General features: G+C 53.0%; 9 protein-coding genes across 9 annotated transcripts; 4 read left to right on the top strand and 5 right to left on the bottom strand.

The window, feature by feature from the left end:
* The first annotated feature begins 1,529 nt into the window (after positions 1 to 1,529).
* BO97DRAFT_165960 (uncharacterized protein) lies at positions 1,530 to 2,627 on the top strand. The gene is made up of 2 exons (XM_025690262.1): positions 1,530 to 1,651; positions 1,867 to 2,627. The coding sequence occupies exons 1-2, from the start codon at positions 1,578 to 1,580 to the stop codon at positions 2,309 to 2,311; spliced, it is 519 nt and encodes a 172-aa protein (XP_025548677.1). The 5' UTR covers positions 1,530 to 1,577; the 3' UTR covers positions 2,312 to 2,627.
* BO97DRAFT_351684 (VHS domain protein) lies at positions 2,380 to 4,771 on the bottom strand (the record flags this gene model as incomplete). Its single annotated transcript, XM_025691989.1, has 8 exons — positions 2,380 to 2,580; positions 2,636 to 3,183; positions 3,239 to 3,620; positions 3,675 to 3,947; positions 3,998 to 4,291; positions 4,367 to 4,442; positions 4,515 to 4,602; positions 4,705 to 4,771. 8 exons carry the CDS (start codon positions 4,769 to 4,771, stop codon positions 2,380 to 2,382), a joined length of 1,929 nt encoding a protein of 642 aa, XP_025548676.1.
* A 308-nt stretch (positions 4,772 to 5,079) lies between these two features.
* On the top strand, positions 5,080 to 6,658 carry BO97DRAFT_407681 (ribosome biogenesis TSR3 family protein). Its single transcript, XM_025695687.1, has 3 exons — positions 5,080 to 5,496; positions 5,619 to 5,755; positions 5,837 to 6,658. The coding sequence occupies exons 1-3, from the start codon at positions 5,231 to 5,233 to the stop codon at positions 6,580 to 6,582; spliced, it is 1,149 nt and encodes a 382-aa protein (XP_025548675.1). The 5' UTR covers positions 5,080 to 5,230; the 3' UTR covers positions 6,583 to 6,658.
* Positions 6,659 to 9,001, bottom strand: BO97DRAFT_407680 (caspase family protein). Its single transcript, XM_025695686.1, has 6 exons — positions 8,451 to 9,001; positions 8,186 to 8,348; positions 8,084 to 8,120; positions 7,652 to 8,029; positions 6,987 to 7,595; positions 6,659 to 6,925 (listed from the first exon to the last, which is right to left on the bottom strand). The coding sequence occupies exons 1-6, from the start codon at positions 8,558 to 8,560 to the stop codon at positions 6,900 to 6,902; spliced, it is 1,323 nt and encodes a 440-aa protein (XP_025548674.1). The 5' UTR covers positions 8,561 to 9,001; the 3' UTR covers positions 6,659 to 6,899.
* A 112-nt stretch (positions 9,002 to 9,113) lies between these two features.
* On the bottom strand, positions 9,114 to 11,638 carry BO97DRAFT_374623 (chaperonin-containing T-complex subunit CCT7). The gene is made up of 6 exons (XM_025692944.1): positions 11,477 to 11,638; positions 11,225 to 11,391; positions 10,813 to 11,149; positions 10,380 to 10,752; positions 9,652 to 10,313; positions 9,114 to 9,584 (listed from the first exon to the last, which is right to left on the bottom strand). Exons 1-6 carry the CDS (start codon positions 11,520 to 11,522, stop codon positions 9,475 to 9,477), a joined length of 1,695 nt encoding a protein of 564 aa, XP_025548673.1. The 5' UTR covers positions 11,523 to 11,638; the 3' UTR covers positions 9,114 to 9,474.
* A 1,087-nt stretch (positions 11,639 to 12,725) lies between these two features.
* BO97DRAFT_472379 (lanthionine synthetase C family protein) lies at positions 12,726 to 14,552 on the top strand (the record flags this gene model as incomplete). Its single annotated transcript, XM_025700126.1, has 4 exons — positions 12,726 to 13,002; positions 13,081 to 13,624; positions 13,678 to 13,691; positions 13,750 to 14,552. The coding sequence occupies exons 1-4, from the start codon at positions 12,807 to 12,809 to the stop codon at positions 14,550 to 14,552; spliced, it is 1,557 nt and encodes a 518-aa protein (XP_025548672.1). The 5' UTR covers positions 12,726 to 12,806.
* A 100-nt stretch (positions 14,553 to 14,652) lies between these two features.
* On the bottom strand, positions 14,653 to 15,686 carry BO97DRAFT_165722 (uncharacterized protein). The gene has a single exon (XM_025690260.1). It carries the CDS (start codon positions 15,555 to 15,557, stop codon positions 14,754 to 14,756), a length of 804 nt encoding a protein of 267 aa, XP_025548671.1. The 5' UTR covers positions 15,558 to 15,686; the 3' UTR covers positions 14,653 to 14,753.
* Positions 15,687 to 16,061: 375 nt separating this feature from the next.
* BO97DRAFT_396201 (leucine rich repeat domain protein) lies at positions 16,062 to 19,179 on the top strand. The gene is made up of 2 exons (XM_025694074.1): positions 16,062 to 16,389; positions 16,458 to 19,179. Exons 1-2 carry the CDS (start codon positions 16,200 to 16,202, stop codon positions 19,025 to 19,027), a joined length of 2,760 nt encoding a protein of 919 aa, XP_025548670.1. The 5' UTR covers positions 16,062 to 16,199; the 3' UTR covers positions 19,028 to 19,179.
* BO97DRAFT_407674 (40S ribosomal protein eS26) lies at positions 19,161 to 20,585 on the bottom strand. Its single transcript, XM_025695685.1, has 5 exons — positions 20,529 to 20,585; positions 20,426 to 20,462; positions 19,973 to 20,100; positions 19,637 to 19,739; positions 19,161 to 19,580 (listed from the first exon to the last, which is right to left on the bottom strand). Exons 2-5 carry the CDS (start codon positions 20,446 to 20,448, stop codon positions 19,475 to 19,477), a joined length of 360 nt encoding a protein of 119 aa, XP_025548669.1. The 5' UTR covers positions 20,449 to 20,462; positions 20,529 to 20,585; the 3' UTR covers positions 19,161 to 19,474.
* Positions 20,586 to 20,608: the final 23 nt, after the last annotated feature.

Genomic DNA, 20,608 nt, shown 5'->3' with positions numbered 1-20,608 from the left:
GACGACAAGAAGACAGCTGGAGAAAGGCTGTAGCAATGCGAGAGCCGTGAGAGGGAAGAAAGATGAAAAACGATAGACGGGGATCACCTCGTCTAGAGCAGCTCCAGAAGTGAAAATAAGGGAGAAGTAGTAGTAGCAAGCAGCCAGGAGAGTAATTAAATAGAGGGTTGCCAATGAGGGGCATCCTACGCTGTAAAGCGGCCAACGGAGTGGTTCAGGCCGAGAACCTACAGTACTATGCTACCGGAAATGCAAGCTGGGGAATCCCAGGCTGACAGGCGAGCAGACAGACGCCCGAGTCCAGACAGGGTCAGCCAGCGAGCATCCACGGCCAAGTCTGGGACCCCCCGGGGGGGGGGGTCGTCTGGCGAGTTCTCTCAAAGTCTGTTGGAACCATGGGACGGGCAACAGCTAGAGTTCTTTGCGGAGCTGGGTCTGAGCATCCTGGGAAGCTGGAAAAAGGACTTATCCATGGGAAGGGTTGAAGTCATTCCCAGTCGTTCGATGTGGAAGCGAGCTGGGAATTACAGAATCCGAAGACCGGAATCATTTCTCACAACGCCTGGAATTTGAGAGTAAATTGAAGATGAAAAATGGAGTTTGAAGCTCGAGTTACTTGGCTATAGAAGACGAAGAGAAGAGAACAGCAGAAGAGAAAGACGGGAAAAGGGACAAAGGACGGAGTCAGAAATGGCTGGGGCTGGCTGTATAGGTTGACTGCCTGACTGTATGTATGTATGTATGTATGTATGTATGTATGTATGTCCGTCCGTCCGTCAGTCCCATCAGCCAGTCTGACTGCTCGTAAACCCTCAAGGCTGTCAAAGTCAAACCACCTGCTTTAGTGTGATCGAACAATCTGACGAGAATGAAAGATAAGCTGCCAGTGTTTCATACGTCAAATACAGTATGGTTCTGTCAGTCTGCAGCCCACTGATCGCCAATCCTACCCAGAGCGGCAGGAGCCATCGAAGTTAGGCGGGGGAGTTTAGCTTAGTCACCCCACAGAATCAGTTGCGGCCCCACTGTCATCCTGCGGGGACTGTATTGAATCTCACATGTATTGTGGTAATGGAGGGGTATGGCGCTACTGTAGGTACATACATGGATACGATTCCATCCAACAACGGGCCCTCCGCGGCGAACTGCCCACTTAACTTGTTGTTACTGACTTACTCACTCAGTCACTGCACCTCCTGCCAGGGTTCCCCTCCTCTTCTCTTCCCTTCCCTTTCCTTCCCTCCTCCTTCTCTTACTGACTGAGTACTGTATCGCCCACTGCCCGGGCGCCGCTCTGTGATTGCCCGATCAGGGAATTGCCCTGATGGTCGCGAACTGTCTCATCTCTGAGGAAGTTGACCCGCGGGATTCTTCATCGACGAGCCCCTTCCCTGATCGACTTACCTACACACTCTTGCAAAAACTCCCCATCCTTGTGACTCTTCAGTTGTCCCTTATTAAACAAACAACCGTACCCATCAGGTTGGGAAGTTGCCCCCCCCCCCTCACCCCTCTCTTCCTCCCCCTCCCCCAGATCTCAAAAGACCCAGATCGGGCAGATCGCAGCTGCCGACTTGATGGCACCTGTACTGGCCCGTGTCAGATCCCGAAGAAGCCCTGGAATAACCTTGGGATGCGAAGAGACGTCTTGGTCTGTGCCACCGCCACCCTGCCCACTTCACGGCTGTCATTCCATCAGTCCTCCAAGCCGAAAGGTCTGAACGGACCATTTCAAATCATTTGAACTCTACCGTACCTTTTGGTACAACCTCTCCCTTATCGCACCCTACCCTCCCCTCGCCCCCACCCACCTCACACACCTTCTGATCCCTCCGTCTTTAACTTCACAATTAATCCTGGTTCCAGCCATTCCTCCTTTCCCCCTCGTCGGCCCAGCAGCCACTCGGCCGAGCTCCCTGGTACGGTCTCTCGGCAACGACCCAATCCAATTCTGGAGACGAGGGCTGGTCTCAGGGGTCCTATCCCAGCTTCGTTCCCCAGAAAAACCTCCGGTGGTTGTTCAGGGCCACCCCAAAACAGATCTTGGGAGGGGTGGATTGTCCATGACAGGAAACAAGAAAACATTCAGTGGTGGCAGGAAAGGAGGGGAAGTTCCTCATTCCCAAGAGAAGAAGAGACCACATTTCGCTCACGGCTTCAAACTGGCTCAGGTATACATGCATACGAAAAAAAACTATGCAGGCTAGTTGGGAATTCTCTCACAAAACAGAACACAAACCGCAAAAGTCACAAGAGATCCAAATATCGAACACCCCACCATGCCTGGGACGGGTTCAAACCATATGTCTAGAGGCTGTCCCCTCCTTCCTGTCTCCTCACAGGCCCATTGGTCAGCTGTAGTCCAAGCCTTTGTCCCCATTAGGCGATCCCCAACGATGGAACCATGCCCTGTTCTTCTTTGCGCTCGTTGCCCGCCTGGTACGACACGCGGAACCGCATCTTGATCGCGTTGCCTTTGCCCACTGGAACCCTGTCCACTAGCATCTCCTGTTGCACTCCGTTTGCTTGGGAGGGCGCAATATCCCGTCCCGACTGCGGCCGCAGTTGCAGGGTGTATGCCTGTCACATTCGTTAGTTTCTGATCACTGTAAGATCAGGAAGTAAGGATGCTCACCTTCTCCACGGCCACTTGAAAGTGTAGCTCTTTCAGTGGCTGATTAGTATTATTGGAAAACAGGGCTACCACATGAATCTGTTGTGTCTGCTGGGGATGTCGGCGTGCCATGAATTCAATCCGCAGCGTCGAGTTCAACACCTGCACGCGATTCATGCTGGGCAGCTTGTTGCTTTCCGGCAGGGACGATGCAAAGTTCCATTCGTCCTCCTCAGGCGCCTTGGTCTGGCTGGCAGCTGGTGGCGCAGACCCACTACCCATTAGGTCCAACAACGATCCAGCGGGAGGTTGCGAGCTCGAGGCCTTGCCAGAAGACAGTGGACTGGCCTGCCGTGGGCTGGCAGAAACCAAGGAAGCGAATGGGTCGACAGCAGGGGGAGGAGTCGCTGCAGCGGGAGAAGAAATAATGCTCTGAGGGCGCCCACCCGGAGCCGGCGTGGATGACTGTGAAGGCGGCTGGGATGTGTTCATCGAGGAAAAGATGTCATAATTGGGTCTGAAACCAGCCGGGGCCTGAGGCATTGGCGGCGTCGCGGACGTCGTTGGGGCTGTAAACCCAAGTGTTAGCATGTACCCACGTCACTGGATGCGTGAGTTGCTTACCAGGCCCTAACGAGATTCCGCCGTGAGCTGGAGCAGGCTCATCTATCGACAAACCTAACAAATCATTCTCCAAGGAGCTGCCTCCCGCGGAAGCTGTGACGCCATTCCCGTTGGCGTTCGGTGCAGGTTCGGGATCAAAGTCGATAAGGGAAAGTTCGTTGTTAGCGTTCTTCGACACGCCCGTTGTGGTGCCCAGAGTACCCTTGGGAATCTGGGACGCCGCCTGCCAGTCGCCCTTCTTGACAAGCTTGTATCGCTCGATCGTGCGGTGTATACTGTCATTGATCTCGAGCAGCTTCTGGACGGCCTCGGGATCATCCGACTCTTCCTCACACATCTTTTGGATCTTGGGGTGAGCGCTTTGAAGCGCACTCGCCAGTTCCTTTTTGCTATCTGTCAGCCGGTCCGTGCCAGCCACAAGGAATGGATAGCCTACCTCGAACACGTCTCCTTCGGCGACTTGGTCGCCCGGCTGATGACTCTGCAGCATTTCCTCCAAGATCTTGGCCTTTTGCTGCACCTTGGCCACCTCCTCCGCCGCCTTGGCCCGATAGTCCGTCTTGTGTCGGTTATCAAAGCCGGCCATCACCTTCATCAATCGGTTAGCTTCTTGCAGGTCGGCCGGGGTGCCTCTGCGAATTAGCTCCTGCAACTTGGCGGATTGAGCCTCCCGCTCTTCCTCTTCCATTTCCTCGGCCGAGCGAAGGTTCTATGACGGGTCAGCGGAGCGAAACGCTAAGAAAAGAGGGCAAAACCTACGTCGCTGGGGTTCAAAACCGCTGCATCCTCATGGCGAACCTCCGGGAAAACGTAGCCCTTGTAGAGTAGCAAACGGTGCATGTCCCGAATGTGGCCTAGATCCTCCTTGTATCTCGACGTCTGGCAGATGGTCTGTCGCCACTCCTCAATGGATTCCAGGATGCGGTGTTGGACGCGGGATGGCCGTATGGCCGGGCGCTCGGGGAAGCGACGGACCAGCTCATTGAGAAACTCCTTGGTGCTGATCTGAAGGTGGAAAGGGTATCCGCAATTTTTGACGCAAATATCGAGCAACTATCCGGAGTTTGAATTTGCAATCGTCAGTCTCGTCCCCACCGCCGGTTTCATCGGTACCAAGAGGCCACCTACCGCCAACGCCAGTAGCGCCACGTTTTGATTCCGCGAGTTGATCAGATGAACGATCTCGATAGCCGCTTCTCGAGGTCTGCGGGCAGAGGGGTTAGTCTCGGGGCAGCTTTGCTGGGCGACCATGCGCGACGCCAGGCCGGAGACTCACGCATTGCCTTTCTTGGAGTTGATCAAGTCGGCCACTTCGAGGTTCAGGGCGAGATTGGGTTCATAGTGCGAGAGGTCGCAGGCATTTCCTGTAGTCATGGATCGCAAGGCATGAGCAATTCTGTTGTGCCATTATATAGTCCGAAGCTTCCTGAGCCGAGCTCCGTGGTGGTGGAGGGGGTGGGACTTACGGATAGCTCGTTGTAGCGGTGTTAGGCCCGGGTCAGCGTAGGCACCGAAGCGGTCCCTCGCTGCCATCCGTGCTGAAGCGGCCTCCAGGGTGAATGATTGAAGATAATCACAGGGGGAGAGAGAATTAAAGAAGGGGAAATGAGGTGCTTGATAGGTAGCGCACGCGGAGATCGAAGGTGGACAAGTTATGAGGGTAGTAATAAAGTAGAATGGGAAGATGACGATGGTGGAATGGGAATGAATTAATTAATGGGGGAAGCCGACAGGGAAGAATGAGGGGAACTCCCGTCCGTTGACTGACCGCACCTGGTTGGCTGGCTCCCGATTGAGTAGCGGAACTGCTCATCCCATCATGATCGATCATTCATCCATCCATCATCATTCTTCTTCCTACCTACTTTCTTTTCTCTACTTTCTCCGCCCTCTCGCAACACAAGAGTTCGAGGAGATCCCTGCAACTTGTTACTATAATACAACAATATACATCAACTCTAGCGAAACCCACAAAACAACAATCCAAAAACCATGGTCCGCCACAAGAAGGACAACTTCTCCCGCGGCGGCAAGAAATTCTCCTCCGCCCCGCGCTCTCGTCCCTCGCCCCGCGGCGGCGGCGGTGGTGATGGCGACGACAACAACGAGCAAGGCGGCTACTCCAGACCTCCCTTCAAAGCGGCCTGCTGGGACATGGGTCACTGCGACCCGAAGCGGTGTTCAGGCAAGCGCTTGATGAACTTCGGCCTGATGCGTGAGTTGGCGATCGGCCAGCGCTTTCCCGGTGTCGTGATCTCGTATGTTATTGTCCTTATGTCCCTACTACTACCACCTAAAGTTTCATATTTTCCATCTGCCACAACTGCTATCCTGCGGAATAAACTGCAATACTAACATGGCGCTCATTGCAACCCCACAGCCCCAACGCCAAAAAAGTCGTCTCCCCCGCCGACAAAGACCTCTTGGAACAATTCGGCGCCGCCGTGGTGGAATGCTCCTGGGTGCGCGTCAAGGAAGTCCCATGGTCGCGAATCGGAGGAAAGTGTGAACGGTTGCGTATGGATACCTACCCCTTGCTGTGCTATGCCTCTGTTTGTAGCTCCTCTATGTCAAACGCTAATGTTGATTGCGTATTAGTCCCCTACCTGATTGCCGCCAACACCGTCAACTACGGCAAACCCTGGCGGTTGAACTGCGTCGAAGCCCTGGCGGCCTGTTTCTGTATCTGCGGCCACGAGGACTGGGCCCGCGAGGTCCTGAAGCACTTCCGGTACGGCGAGGCGTTCCTGGAGATCAACGCCAAGCTGTTCAAGCGCTACGCAGCCTGTGCGGATGAGGAGGACATGAAGCGCGCCGAAGAGGAGTGGCTTGCTAAGATTGAGAGGGAGTATGAGGAGAGTCGCGCCACGGGCGTGGATGATATCTGGACCGTTGGAAACACGAACCGGAGGGCGGAGAGTGATTCGGAGGATGAGGACAAAGATGATGATGATGATGAAGAGGAGGAGGAAGCGGAGGAGGATAAGGACCCCTTTGCTATCTCAGATGATTCTGAGGAAGAGGAGCAGATGGCTGCCATCAGAGCCAAGATCTTGAATTCCAAGGCCTTCCAGAACCCCGAGGTCGAGGACAAGACGAAGCCCGAGCGGATCGCGAGACCGGAAGAGGAGACGACTCCGCAACAGCTGAAAGAGGATTCGGATGCCGAGTCGGGATCTGCCGGAGGGGGCAGTGATGACGATGAGGAAGCTTTCGACAACATCATCAATGCTACCCCCGTAACGGATCGAACCGGCATCATCGCGGCTCAGAGGAAGAAGCAGAGGGAGACGGTCAGTGCGTCTTTTTCGAGGACGGTGGTCGATGCGCCCAAAAGGTGGTAGCGGTAGTCTGTCTCTGAGGTACATTGCGCACAGGCGACATATTTAACGAGATATCATGGAAATTTAATGAAACAATCATGAAGTTTATACAATTCATGTCATATGTGTATCGTGTGCCATTGCCGATAGAGTATGCGCCTCAAAACAAGTAGCCATTCTGACCTTTTGAAAAACAAGCGATGGGCGCCAAAAGGCAAGGACGCAGCGCGAAACGCATGACACAGAGAATCGCATAGTGGCCCATAGTAGAATTAAATATGTGAGAGGCCAAACCCCCTTTTCCTCCCACTCGACCCAAAAACCCCACAAGCTCCTATTTACATGACATACCGCAAATTCACATCTAAAGGAAATCCGTCAGAACCGCTTCCTACATTATATCGGAACAACAGGACACTGCTTACCCAATGGATGACTGCTGCTCAGCTGCGGCTTCTGTGTGTACTTGGTAGCCAGCTCGTCGCGGATGCTGTTCAACAGCTGCACATAGCTCTGTTGCGGGTTCTTGCGGAGTGCACTGATGAACGCCCACGACATGGCTCCCGTAGCCTGTCCGGCAATCTGTGCGTCCTGGCTGGTCTGGTCGTCTTTGCTGCCTGACCACATGATCACGTCTGCCGGGCTTGTCTTGGTCTGCTTGGTACGCTCGTACGCCTCGTCTCCCTTGGTCGCCTTCTTCAAGAATCCGACGGCCGTGGACATCATACTGCCCATGTCGCCCCGTGCGTAAGCGGACACCACGCCCAGCAGACCCTGACCCGCCTCCTTGGCCAAGTTGGGCTCCTTGAGGATTCCTTGAGTTGAGTAAATGTAAGGCAGGTCCAGAGCAGAGCCCGAATGGCACGAGTCGAAGATAGCCGTGAGTCGAACGCCTGGTTGAAGAGGATTGACCATAATCCGGTGCATCTCATCATCGACAATATGTCCGGCGGCGCGGAAGTCAACGGGGTAGATCACCTCATCGTAGCCATCGTCCTCATCGCCATCCAGATCGGGCGTTTGGCCGCCGTGACCTGCTATCGTTAGAACAGTCCCGCACGGATGGAAGGGATCAAATGCGCGCGCTTACCGGAATAGTGGAAGAATAGAGAATCGTTGGGCTGAGCATCCTTCACCAACCAGTGCATAGCGCGGAGAATGTTGGCCTTGGTGGGCTGGCTCATAGGATTTTGCTGATCATCCGTCAATAGAACCATGTCCTCACGAGCATACCCAAAGTTCTGGTTCAAGTATGTTGACATGTTCTTCACATCGTTGATGCATCCTCGGAGCTGACCTTTCTGGTTAAAGTAATTGATTCCGATCAGCAGGGCCTTTCGCTTGCCCGTGCAACGAGAGTACTGGAAGCTGTAGCCTTGCGGCGCACCGTGGCCAAAGGCTACCGGTTCACTTGGTGGAGGAGGGGGTCCATTGCCTTGGCCGCCTTGGTTATAGGAGTTCGGGTACCCTGGAAAGATGTCAGTTGCGTCACATTTGCGCGTTGATACAGTTCGAAGCATACCCTGCTGGCCACCATACGGAGGAGCGCCATAACCACCCTAGAGAAGTGACATTAACCGTCCGTCCGTCGCGCAGGCTCAAGACTCGGACACCCGTGACATACGTTATATCCGCCCTGGGGAGGTTGCGATCCCTGATATTGGTGGGGCGCTGGCTGTCCGTAGGGGTAGGGATCGCTGGGAGGTTGTTGACGGTAGGCCTGACCAGGGTACCCGCCGCCGCCGCCGCCATAAGACGCTTGGTGATGGTGGTGAGGGTTCATTTGTCTGCGACGATGATCAGCTTAAAGCTCGAGATTGCTACCAGCTACACTATCTATACTCGAGGGAGTATGTAGGCCTAAATGGCAGAGGGCGAGTGAGACTCACTGCTGGTATTGTGGTGGCGGGGTGCCGTAGCTCTGAGGGGGGTAGGGATATTGCTGTTGTTGCTGCGGGGGATACCCGGGCGGGCCCGAATACGGAGGATAGTAGGACATGTCTGAGTTAAAGAGGGAGGGAATAAGGTGGTTTTAGGAGGATGACGAGGACAAAGAGAGAAGCGGCTGAGACGCAGGTCTCAGGCAGATCACGCGTGAGTCCTGGAAGCAGGAGAGGCGAAGGGGAAAGCGGAGAGAAAAGAAAAAAAGAAGCGATGGAGGGAGCGGAGGAGCAGGAGAAGGTCAGATGGTGAGAAAGAGACAGACAGACAGACAGACACAGACCAGAGAAAGGCGCAGTCCGTCACTTGGGGGGAAAGGCGGCAGTGGAGCCCGACACGCCGATTGGTGCTTGCTCGGGTTGATTTACTTCATCAAAAGAACCAAACACAAAAAAAAAAGTGACGATAAATATCGATGGAAGAACTCGAATAATTTAGAAAAGTAGCTCAGGAGGAGTATCCAGTAGGGATAATGTGCCCCTGGTCGGGTGCTCTTGACAGAATCGCGCAAGAACGAGAATAAGGATAAATTGCTTTTGTGACAGATTTAATATCTTTCATGCATCGGCCTCCCCGATCCCAGCTGCATGCATTGCGCCGATGCAAATAATCCTCCTGCCAGCCAGCGTCGGGATTTCATATGCGCCCCTCCTATCATCGACCGTATCCGGCCAGTCCTCATTGCTGCCCATTCCCGTGGCTGTCAGCCCGTCAAGGTAATACCTACTTCCTTCGAGGTTATTGATCGATCCTCGTGGGACCTTCTTGCTAACTGGAACAGCTGTTTAACTACACGTGATGCCAGCTATCTGTCAGATAGTGGACCTTCCAGCCAGTTAATAAAGGAGATAGAGAAAATATGATATTATCCACAATCAATGGAATGCACGCAAGTGCTATTCAAAACTATTGATCGCTTTTATATTCCACCGTTCCATTGCATACGGGTCCGATTATTCGTCCGCCCGTCGTCTACCGTCCGCGACGAGGCATGCCACGTCCGCGGCCACCCAGAGCGCGCTGGGCAGCACCCGGCGGGAGTCCACGCGCCGGTGCCTGAGCTTGGGCTGATTCTTCGTTCTCTGTGGAAAGCAAAGATTCTTATGTCAGTTCTGAATCATTTTCAATTGGATGGATGGGGGTTCTTACTAATGGTCTCATCCACGCTCAGGATCAAGCAAGCCGCCTCAACAGCCGCCTGGATGGCATTGACCTTGACTAGACTGGGCTCCCACACAAAGGCGGCCATGTTGTCCCGAACACCCTCGTTATCGAAGTCCACACCCGCCCAGACGTTGCCCTTGCGGTGTTCCACTCGCAGGCGGTTCAAAATGTCCGTCGCGTCGAATCCAGCGTTGTCGCACAGCTGGCGGGGGATCACCTCCAGGGCCTTCGCAAAAGCCTTGACCACGGCCTGTTGCTTGTGGGGCACGTTGCGGTCCGCAAAGCCGTGCATGAAGCTCGACAGCTCCATCTCAGTGGCACCACCACCGGCAACAATGGTCGTGTGGCGGATAGCACGCTTGACGATCATAATGGCATCGTGCAGACTGCGCTCGACTTCTGCGATGAACTGTTCCGCTCCACCACGCAGCACGAGCGTGCAGGTCTTGGCGGCAGGGCATTCGGAGAAAAGGTTGTAGCGCTCACCACCAATTTGGCGTTCCTCGAAGATACCGCAGGTACCCAGATGGCGTTCCTGGATGTCGCTGCAGGTCGATTGCGTCGCCGCACCGGTCGCCTGGCAGACCCGGTCCATATCATCGGCAGCCACGCGACCAGCGCAGAAGATATCCCGATCGGCGAAGTACCTGTGCACAAAGAAGCAAAGTCAGTCCCTGCCAAGCCGGCAGCAAGTCAGTAGATGAGAAACATACTGCGTAGCCAAATCACCAATAGGCAGCTTGCTGAGAACAACCTTGGCGCCAGTTTTGTAGATGGCCTCAAGCTTGTTGTAGATAATCTGCCACTCAGCATCGACGATAGCCTGGTACTCAGACACGTGCTCCACCCGCACTTCAGCGTTGTCCTTCTCGCTCTTCAGCTCCAACTCGACGTTCAGACACACGATCTTGGGGTCCTTGAAGTACTTGGGCTGTTGCTCGAAACCGGCGTAGGAAAAGGTCTTCTTGAAAGCGACACCGTTGACGAATAGCGAATCCTGCAGACCACCACCGGTAACTCGCTTGACACCAATCAACTTCTCGTTGAGGTCGTCCTGGTCGAGCGACAGCACAGCATCCACCACCACTAAAACAAGCCGTTAGCGTCCGGGATCAGGACCATACTGCAAGAAAAAGGCCAGCTTACTCTTGGTGAAGAAGTCTGAGTTCCGCTTGATAAGCTTGCTGTTCATCGCCGTTGCGGCCAGACGTCGTAGTGTCTCCACCTTCTTCTCCTCACTTCCGGCGGCCTCAATCATGTCGATAGCAATTTCCTTGATCTTGTTGACGGCCATGGAGCTGGCTCTCCGTAGACCCTTGACGATAGTCTGTGAACTGACTCCCTGCTCGACGAGTTCCCGAACTTCCTTCAAGATCTCACCGGCCAAGACGACGACCGATGTTGTTCCATCTCCCACTTCGGCATCTTGAGACCGGGCGATGTCGGTGAGAATGCGGGCGGCGGGGTGCACGATATCGAGAAGCTAGGTGGGGAGAGATGGCATTAGCATGCCAGTAAATGCGGAGGATAGCAAGATAAACCCATGTTGAAGACGCACCTTCATGACAGTGGCTCCATCGTTCGTGATGGTCTGCTTGCCGTTGCCGTCCACCAGCAACAGGTCTCCTCCATACGGGCCGAGAGTGCTCTTAATCGTGGACTGAACTGCAACACAGGCATTGATGTTCGAGATGATCTGACCCTTTCCCTGCGAGGTATCGGTGCCTATTGAGCAACGAAACACAAGGTCAGTCAGCAACGATCCGCGATACACACAGAAGCAGCATTTCGATGCGGGCAGGTGACGGACCCTCCTTGAGCACGATGATCGTGGGAGTCTGGCCGGCGAAGGCCATGTTGATAGGTTAGGAGAATGAGGCGAGAGAGAGGGTGAAGGGAGGAGAAGGTGACGGGCAGAAAGTGAAGGAGTTGGGAGTTGATGGGAAGGTGGCCCTGAATGATCGCAGCTTTCTCGGAGGGGTCACTCTCAATAATGCCTTCCGACCAAAATTTCCCCGAGCTCCCAGCGTTGAAAGGCGGTGACCAATCATGCCGCGCCCCGCAGCCCTCCTTTTTACCTAGACCACCGGGGTGTATGTAGTTGGTAGGCGTCGACGCAGACGGGACCACATCAAATTTCATCTCATACGGGTTTTCTTAGTTACGTTGAAGAAGATTGTTCACCTAACTCTCTGGAACCGAGAGTCCATCTGAGCCAGCCCGTGGATCTTGGGGGAGCGACACCCTCCCCCACTGCCCCTTCCAATCCTCGACAGTATCTCTCCTCATGGGGCTCACAACTCTGCTACAAACCTCTGCTTCGAGCGCTGATAGCTCATGCAGGTCTATGGGCACTTCTATGCGACTGATAAGGTGAGAATGTTATGCCCGGGATTAACTCACCACTCAAAGAGTTGCTATGACATAACTGAGTGCATTCAGCGGCTCCTTTACTCTGCCAATGTGATGCTCCGTTCACAGCATGCATGTACATCATGGATACGAATGATCTAGGCGAGCTGTTCGGGAATCACGCACGTTACTTTGATTCTTTGATATCGAAGGAGAGGGTCAATGCCCCCTCCGCCCCCCCCCCCCCCGATGCTCCTGTCGGGCTTTCGCTCAAGTAAATGTCCATTCTTGGTGCTCCAATCGTGCCGGTGCTTGAAACGCAAACAACAGGATTGGCGCTGGGCAAAGGCAATGGCATAGAGACCAGGACCCTGTATGAATCAGGGAGTGAATTACTGGTTCTAAATCGGATATCTCTTTCTTACGTAGGCATTGGAGAGAAAACATGTAGACTACTTGAACCTGTATGTATTTGCCAACAAAAGTCTGCAAAGCTCCGAGACTATATTTGCATCAGCTAATAATCTAAAACTGCTTGATTCTCTTAGCAGATCCTGAACCCTGGTATTGCCTAAGCGTTGCGATCTCATGGTTTGAGGATTGCACGGATGATTGGATAGTGATGTCACGCAAATGTACGTTTTCCACGCCGGGACCTGAGCTCCTTCTTCATGAACTGCTTCTGCTTCGTGCACAGCATCTGAGCTGCCTCAGCTCTTACATCTGTCCGCATTATACGATCTTATAAATACAAAATCCCATTGTATGTGGTCTGCCTACTAGTCGCAATGTCAATTAAAGATGCTCCACAGTTTTATCCTAATTCACTTAGCCCTGTGCAAGTTGACACGGGCACTCTTGAAGCTGTATTGAAACAGCTTCAAGAAGCTGTCAACCATGGAGCTCGGCTTATAGAGACAGAATGTCCTCCCCTCGAAGCTTGGGGAAAGCCTCACAATACTGGTTTCTATGCTGGATTACCAGGTACAACCCCAGGACATTGACTAGCACACGCCATTTGTACAAATGATTATTGTTCATAGTCCGCTAATGATGATTTAGGGGTCGCTCTGGCCTTCCTGCGTCTAGATCACCAAGCAAAGTCACTTGGGGACAGCCATCTGAATTTTCACCAGCTTGCCATTGAGCGGATTCCTTCGGAAGGCCCAGATGTGCCAATTTTGCATGAGAGAGTGTCCCCATTCGGCTCTTCCAGCGCTTTGGCGGTCCCTATCTTGCGCATCCTTGCCTCAAAATCATCAGATACGACTGTTTCCAATGATGATGTAGAATGCATCCAAGAAGTGGTGCAGACGGCTCTGAGCAACAGCCACATGGTATCACACGGTAGTTCACTGATGGGGTCCGATGAAGTCCTTTTCGGCCGCGCTGGCTTGTTGTGGGCGTTGCTCAATCTTCGATTACGCAGCTACGATGATGAGACTGCGAAAGCCTTGGGGCCTGTTTTTGAGCAGATACCGCGACTAGTTGACATGATCATTGCTGGCGGGATCCGAGGTCACAAGGACTTCGCTCTCAACCATGGAGATGAAGATGCCTTGCCGCTGATGTGGCATTGGAAGGAAGATCGTTACAGCCTTGGAGCGTGAGTGTTTCTCTCGCCTGGAGCATCGCACCTAGACTGACAAATTCAATTAGAGTACACGGCATAGGCACGTATATACCTAATGGATAATTATCATAGTATGAACTAATGCTGCTGCCTTTTAGCCGGTATACTTGTCAGCCTCATTGCCTGCAAGCCTGAGGAGCTTAGCAACGGCACAGAGCGCAATTATCTGCCCCTGATAGCTGAAACAATCACGGGCCTCTGCAATATATGTATCGCTAATAACGGCCATTTGCCTACGAGTCTACCTCCACATGGTTCGTCGCGTCGTTCTAGCCCTCTTGTTCAGATCTGTCATGGCAGCCCCGGAATCCTGAACCTCCTGGCTTGCGCTAGGAGAAACGGCCCACTTGTTTCTGATTTTTGGCAGCCAGAGTGGGACAAGGCCATCTACCTGGCAAGCGAGCGGGTCTGGGAGGAAGGGATCCTCTCCAAGGGTGGTGGCATATGCCATGGAATTGCCGGTAATGCAATGTCTTTACTGCTCCTCCATGACAGTTTTCAATATGATGAGGATACCATGGAGACAGCAAGACGTAACTATTTTTCGCGAATGGGGAGCCTCGACTCGGCTCCTGATACAAGCGAATTATCGGGCGACTACTTCCTTGCAAGAGCACTTGCATTACTGCTACACGCGCGAGAAACGCCTCCTTACAATAATTCAAACCAAGGATCGCCCTTGTACTGGATGCCGGATCGCCCGTATTCTCTAGCAGAAGGCCTCTCAGGTACTGTCTGCGCGTGGGCAAATGCCTGCGTGGTCATCCAATCGAGACTACGGAGTATGCAGCTACAGCAGCGCATGTGCTCCCTCGCTGCGGATGTCAAATTTCAAGACTATGAATCCCTGAAGCTGGCAATACCAATTCTCGCCTACCACCAGCCTACTGGTTTACTCTGAAATATTTTCACATCGTGAGCTGTCAATTAAATGCATAAGTAACATTTGGAAATCAGATTGAAGGAAATATAAGATCTTAGATTGTGCATCGAAGGGACCCCCGAACGCCATGCTCATGCCCGAATTCCAGTCGCTAGTCAAACATATTTGCCATCAAAGAAGATAAGCATTTTGAATCATGATTTTCGTCGTAATCAAGCTCTAGAAGAGCGTGAAGCCGGAGCGATACATAGGTGGTTGACCCGGTATCTGAAACTTGTATTCGACACGCTTCGGCACAAACTGGCCTTGCGGGGCCTCGACCGCAACCCTCCATCGCCGCCAGCAATTTGCGACCTGATGGTGTTTATCACCGCAGAAAGAGCACTGTGCTGGCCGACGATGAGGCTGGTTGCGCGACGCTAGCTCTTGGTGCCCGTGGTGGTGAGACTTCCCCGCCTGCTCACGCTGCATCTGTTGGATCACATAGTCGTTTATTTCTTCCTGACTTGGTCTTTTGTTGTGTCCTCGGACACTTTTGCTGCGATTGTCTGTCTTATCATCATGGGCCATCCGTTGGACAACAAAGGCATTTATGTCATCCTGCGTAAGAGTATCAGGATGTATCGGAGTCTTCTGTGGAAACGCGAAGTCCCTCTCCGAAGTCGTGTTTCCTCTTCTTCTTCCTTTCCCTGGCGTTTGCCGTATCCTTTCCTGCTCCATGGCCAGGTCTGCCAGCTCTCGAAATGACATCCGATCCTCAGGATTGGAGGCGCTTAGGCGGCTATCTCGCAGCATTGTTGTGGCCCAGTCACTCCAACCAGCACACTCCTTGAGTTTTGTGAGAAACAGTACGTTGATCTGGGAGTCTGGTATGTGAAAGCCATCGTCGATATGGGTGAGCCCTTCCCGGAGCGCTTCAATCAGGGCAATAAAGTCGGCCACCATGTCGGATTTGTCGGGGTCAAGATCAAGGAATTCCCCGATCTGATGCATCATTCGAGTATTGCGTTGCCAGGACTCCATCGTTGGCCAACAATGCGATATGGAAAGGATACGCTCAAACGACCAAAGCAGAACAAGGGAACGAAAAACAGACGCACACTTCTCGTGCTGAGTTTCTCCGGCGGTGATTTTGAGGTGGATTTGAGTGTTCGGCGCACAGAGCGGGGGATGACGTCAGACGGGTACCTGCCCGTCACATTGCCTGATTCGGTAAGGGCTCAGTTTTGATTCTATAGGCTTAATGATCCATAGAGCTCTGCGTCTTCCTCTTGTAGTTCCTCAAACATCTCTATCTCCTGACAACAAGTCTGCCTCGATCATCGGCCACGAGGTGATCTTCGCGAGCTCGGATATTGTTTGCGCTTGCGGACAACAAATCAGAGCCCGCAATGCTATTGCCTTATGGATCCTTGGTGTCATCCTGCGCCCCATCGCACCCCCGTGGCAGTGCCCGGCGCGCTGACTGCAGATTTGGGGCCGAGCGTTTCTTGGCCCCGAAGAGAGGCATCCAGATGATTGTCCCAGTCTGTTGAACTTGCTAAAATTTCCTCCTACTTTAACAAGCTGCTTCCTGTTTCCGCCCCCCGCCCCATCTGAGACCAACCGAGAAACCCGCAAGAGACCCCCAAGAGAACCAAGACGCCCAGCCCACATGTAGCAACAATGGATACAGTGCCACCATCCTATCAGGCTGCCACGGCCCGAGATGCATGGTCTATTATAGCGCAGTACATCCCATCAAGCGACCTGTGCGCTGCTGCCTTGGTGTCGCGAAGGTGGCACGAACTATTCATGCCATTTCTGTGGGGTGATCCAGCTTCGCATTTTGGAACTGAGAATGATGCTTTCTACGGTAATGAGACCTCTCTGTACTGGGGGCGATGCTTGATAGTTAGCGCTGACAAGAGGTAAATTATGCAGTCGCTATGACAAGGTTCAGGCGGACACTCAAGTATGCCCGTCTCGAGGTGCGGATGCTCACTCACACACTGCATCTGCCCCCAGCGTTGTCCGAAATCTATGGCGGGCCACGACCAGAGTGGCTGAGAGAGATTCTAGACTCTCTGCCCTGTCTTCAGTCTCTGATGGTCTCTGAGTTGCCTTTCTTTGATCACAATGCCATGATGGCCTTGAAAGGTGCCAGTCCTGCTGCGGAAGATGAAATGACCACATCTTGCACGTACAACGTCCGCTTACTTCTGGCGGACAGCGAGTATAACACGACCTCACAGGGAATTGCAGAGACGCTGTTGCATTTCCCTGAGTTGACCTACCTTGATTTGTCCTATACCACCCCTGCTCGCGATCGTTTGGTGCTTTCAGCCCTGTCCCAATTGGAACGTCTTCAGGTGCTCAAACTACGGGGTATCGGACTGAAAGATAACGATGCCGAGTTCCTTGCTAATGCTATTAGCTATCGTGTTCGATTTCTGGATTTACGCAATAATCACCTCACTGACATGGCCGTGCGGTCTCTGCTACAAGCCTGCTTCCGACCCACCACCCATGTCACCGCAGAGGATGGGCCGAGAAGGTCAGGAACTTGGGGCAGTCTTGATGGCTCACAGTTAATGCCGGCTTTGTCACTTCAAAAGTTTCTGAGTTGTCCTATGCTGGATGAACAATACATGATAGCGTTGACGCAGCCATTGACAGGACGCTCCTGGGTGGAGGACTTGACGCAAGTTGGTATAACCCATCTGTATATCGCAGATAACCCAATTTCTGTCGAAGGGGCCGCGAGCCTACTTGCCTCGTCTCGTCTGCACGCTCTTGATGTCGGAACGGTTGATACTGCCGATTCCATTAATAGGCAACATTCGTTAGCCTCTTCACATGAGAACCCTGGACAGCTTCCAGGCGCAGAGAAATTGATACCCGTTTTGGGGTCCAATGCTACGAATAACCTCACCTATCTCAGAGCCCACCATGCCCTTTGTACGGCTGAAGCCCCCGCAAAAGAAGCCACGTCACCAGACGCACTGTTGGCGGAGCTCCCAGCAGAAAGTGCCGATTGCGAGCCACTCATACCGGAGCTAGATCCTACTAACGAGATCCATGAGCTACCGTCGGAGTCAGGCCCCATTTATGAGCTCCCTGCTACCCCAGTGTCTCAGCCATCGAGCTCCTCTTCGCGAGCTGCTGAACACAACCCGGGCCCGACTATCTATGAGGACGAGCCATTACCTGAACAGCGACGTGGTTCAATTTTCGCTCCTGAGGTAGTAGGGGCCATGCGCCAATTAAATGGTGATGAATTGAGTCATTCTGAGCTCACCACTTCACCGTTCCGGCTGCCCCATGGGCTGTCCATATCTAGTATCTCAAGCATCACGGATAGCGTTGTCGACACGATGGGTAGTGCAACGCTATGTTCCTCGCCAGTGGCATTGGACGACCCCCGTGCTCAGAAAGTCCAGGAGCTGCTTTCTAAGCGACCTAAAGGTCTTCCTCGCCGGAATAGCAGGAGATGCCATTATTGTCCATATCTTCATCCTTCCCATGTCTCTCATTTGGAACAACTGGTACTGACTGATGTTCCATCTCATGTACCGGCTAATTCGCCAATATTAGCATCTTTGATTCGTTTTATAACAGCCTGCTCGAACGAAACATTACTAGCAACGCTTCAGGCACGGTCAGACTACTCGCTTCCACCCGGTCAGGCTCGATTACAGGCCGAACAAGAGCGTGCTCGGTCCTTGTTCGCCTTGCGCCGGATAGTGCTAGAGATCACGCCAACGCCTCCCCATCAAGGCCGTGCGAAATTGACCCCTTGGAAACCCACCAGCTACCAGACTGGTGCTCCGAAATCAAGCACTGGAGACCGTGACCTCGAAAATCTTTGGTCGGCTGCCGATGATGACTTCAGCTTCTTTGGGGAGGAAGAGTGCGGGGTCCCAGACGGCTATTCAGGCAAATACTTCCCCATGGCTGTCTTGAATGAAAAGGTCTCGTTGATGCCCGAAGATGATGATATCAAGCCCTCTGGACATCCAGAGGCAAACGCCGCCTCATCACCAATTTTCCTTAACTCGGGTTGGCCACTATCACCACAAGGTCGTTCGAGGACTACTTCGCTAGGGTCAACACCTGCCACCACAAGCAGAATAGATTCTGCCACCGGCAATCCTCAACCCGAGGTCCCAATGGTTGATCTCGTCGCCGAGTTGGCGGCCTTCCGGCGCGCTAAGAAGATGGAGTACGAAGACGGGGTAAGGCGCGGTCGAAGGCGGGGGGATACAGTGGGGACCACAGCCACCTCTCACCTTTCTCCTAGTACTACAATCTCCTCTTTTCGATCACCATCTCCTTCTCCGAGCTTTACCTCGTTGGCGGGGTCGTCGGCGTCTACGTTGTCTATCACCAAGTTCGTGGAGGGTCATTGGAAAGGGGAAATGAAAGTGATACGGAACCCAGCTCCTAAGGGACGTAGTGGGGTCGTAGATATGTATGGGAACTATTTCGAGAAGGGCTACCTATACCCGTGATCAAGGGGTGAGTGCTTGTCTGGAGAACATAGGCAGTCCCAATGCATGTTTTAGGTGTACATAAATGCGGGACAAGAGACTGGACATATTTCGGCGGAGAACGAATGAAGACGATAGACTCAGAAAGCAATTGATGCGATTTGACAAGCGTGGCTCCTTTGCCTGCAGGCCAATACCTTATTTATCTACAACGCCTCCCGAGAAAGAGAGCCAGTCCCAGGTGATACACTTTTTGGGTGATCCGTTTTTGTTGTTTCTTTTTCTTCAACCCCGTAACTGAATCCCATTCATTGACAAGTAAAGAAAAGATGGTTTCATCAAGCACACATGATCAAGAGAAAGAAGCGTTACGCCGAGATAGGAATTGGCCTTTTTTCAAACTAATTCCATTTTTGGTTCTCTTTCGAGGAAAAAACGTGATTAATGATTCATTCCATTTCCTTTCCCTTAGTTGGCCTTAGCAGCCTGAGGGGGGCTCAGCTTCTTGCCGTCCTTGTTGTACCTGATGCGAGGAGGAGGGGCACGGTTGCGACGACCTTCCCGAGAGCGGACACTGTGAGTGATTGTCAGTATCGCGAGAAATTCGTGGATGCGGATGTGGAGTCGTACCGAACGATCTTGCCGTGGATAGCGCAGGAGACACAGTACTGCAGCTTCAGGTACATCTTGGGGACGGCGTAGTCAGTGAAGACGGAGGCATCGGAGATATCACCTGCAGGGTCGAAATGTTAGTTGTGTTTAATGGAGTCTTGGTTTGTCCGTTGCATCGTCCGGCGCGCTGTTGCCCATTCCCTGCGCTGATCGAACGCAATGTCCTGATTCACATCTCCATATTTCAACACACTCCGTATTTCCCGGCTCTTATTTGGAACCAGCAGCAGACGGCGCGCGGAGAAGCAGATAGTGGCGGTGGGTTGTGATGGAAGGTGCAATGGTGGAACGTACGGATGGCAGCGGACTCAACCATGTTGCGGATGGTGAATCTCTTGATGGCCTTGTCCTTGGGGGTGCAGCGAGCGCAGTTGGAGCAGCGCACGGGCTTGACGTGGCCGCGGCCGTTCTTGTTGCGACCGCTATAGGAAATGCGTTAGTTCTCATTCCGGTGAATGGTCTTTGTGGCATGTTGTCTTGAGAAGTTCCGGTCCAAGTTCATGTCTGATCTCTCTTCACACACATACGCCACCATCGACACAACATAACCGCCGGGCCTAGTTGAATTTGTCGGTCGCCATATTGTTCCTCTTTCGTCATTCGAGTTGTTGTTCAGGTCCCGGCGTGAGTATGTGTGCGTCGTGCAAGTTGGCCGTCCAGAGCATGATTTCGAGATTGGATATAGATTTGGATGCAGTTGTGGGAGCAGGGAAAAAAATAACAGGATGGTAAATCGTTTGTTCTTACTTGTTCGCCCTCTTCTTGACCATCTTGACGGATTTCTCTGCGGCGGCGAGTCAGAGACTGTAAGTCAGAAAAAGAGGGGGGGACGGGAAGGTTGTGCGCGTACTTGGTTGTCGGGGTTGGTTGTCGTCGTAAAGGCACCGGAGTCTCTCGCTCACTCGGGATGAGGTTGTGTCGGGTTTGTGT

The sequence above is a fragment of the Aspergillus homomorphus genome (genome assembly GCF_003184865.1).
Source record: "Aspergillus homomorphus CBS 101889 unplaced genomic scaffold BO97scaffold_37, whole genome shotgun sequence".
In the NCBI taxonomy this organism is placed as follows: Eukaryota; Fungi; Ascomycota; class Eurotiomycetes; order Eurotiales; family Aspergillaceae; genus Aspergillus; species Aspergillus homomorphus.
The sequence above is the reverse complement of the archived record's forward strand: the minus strand, read 5'-3'. Positions and strand labels throughout refer to the sequence as shown.

What these genes read in the sequence shown, in the direction of transcription:
- BO97DRAFT_165960 (XM_025690262.1), top strand. Translation starts at nt 1,578, where the DNA reads ATGGCACCTGTACTGGCCCGTGTCAGATCCCGAAGAAGCCCTGGAATA. An exon ending in GGATGCGAAGAGACGTCTTG is followed by an intron (nt 1,652 to 1,866) that starts GTCTGTGCCACC and finishes TCCTGGTTCCAG; the next exon opens with CCATTCCTCCTTTCCCCCTC.
- BO97DRAFT_407681 (XM_025695687.1), top strand. Translation starts at nt 5,231, where the DNA reads ATGGTCCGCCACAAGAAGGACAACTTCTCCCGCGGCGGCAAGAAATTC. An exon ending in TTTCCCGGTGTCGTGATCTC is followed by an intron (nt 5,497 to 5,618) that starts GTATGTTATTGT and finishes GCAACCCCACAG; the next exon opens with CCCCAACGCCAAAAAAGTCG. An exon ending in AGGAAAGTGTGAACGGTTGC is followed by an intron (nt 5,756 to 5,836) that starts GTATGGATACCT and finishes ATTGCGTATTAG; the next exon opens with TCCCCTACCTGATTGCCGCC.
- BO97DRAFT_407680 (XM_025695686.1), bottom strand. Translation starts at nt 8,560, where the DNA reads ATGTCCTACTATCCTCCGTATTCGGGCCCGCCCGGGTATCCCCCGCAG. An exon ending in CCGCCACCACAATACCAGCA is followed by an intron (nt 8,349 to 8,450) that starts GTGAGTCTCACT and finishes TCATCGTCGCAG; the next exon opens with ACAAATGAACCCTCACCACC. An exon ending in TCTATTCTTCCACTATTCCG is followed by an intron (nt 7,596 to 7,651) that starts GTAAGCGCGCGC and finishes TAACGATAGCAG; the next exon opens with GTCACGGCGGCCAAACGCCC.
- BO97DRAFT_374623 (XM_025692944.1), bottom strand. Translation starts at nt 11,522, where the DNA reads ATGGCCTTCGCCGGCCAGACTCCCACGATCATCGTGCTCAAGGAGG. An exon ending in GATCATCGTGCTCAAGGAGG is followed by an intron (nt 11,392 to 11,476) that starts GTCCGTCACCTG and finishes GTTGCTCAATAG; the next exon opens with GCACCGATACCTCGCAGGGA. An exon ending in ATGGAGCCACTGTCATGAAG is followed by an intron (nt 11,150 to 11,224) that starts GTGCGTCTTCAA and finishes CTCCCCACCTAG; the next exon opens with CTTCTCGATATCGTGCACCC.
- BO97DRAFT_165722 (XM_025690260.1), bottom strand. Translation starts at nt 15,557, where the DNA reads ATGGAGTCCTGGCAACGCAATACTCGAATGATGCATCAGATCGGGGAA.
- BO97DRAFT_396201 (XM_025694074.1), top strand. Translation starts at nt 16,200, where the DNA reads ATGGATACAGTGCCACCATCCTATCAGGCTGCCACGGCCCGAGATGCA. An exon ending in TGAGAATGATGCTTTCTACG is followed by an intron (nt 16,390 to 16,457) that starts GTAATGAGACCT and finishes TAAATTATGCAG; the next exon opens with TCGCTATGACAAGGTTCAGG.
- BO97DRAFT_407674 (XM_025695685.1), bottom strand. Translation starts at nt 20,448, where the DNA reads ATGGTCAAGAAGAGGGCGAACAA. An exon ending in GGTTGAGTCCGCTGCCATCC is followed by an intron (nt 19,740 to 19,972) that starts GTACGTTCCACC and finishes TCGACCCTGCAG; the next exon opens with GTGATATCTCCGATGCCTCC. An exon ending in ATCCACGGCAAGATCGTTCG is followed by an intron (nt 19,581 to 19,636) that starts GTACGACTCCAC and finishes AATCACTCACAG; the next exon opens with TGTCCGCTCTCGGGAAGGTC.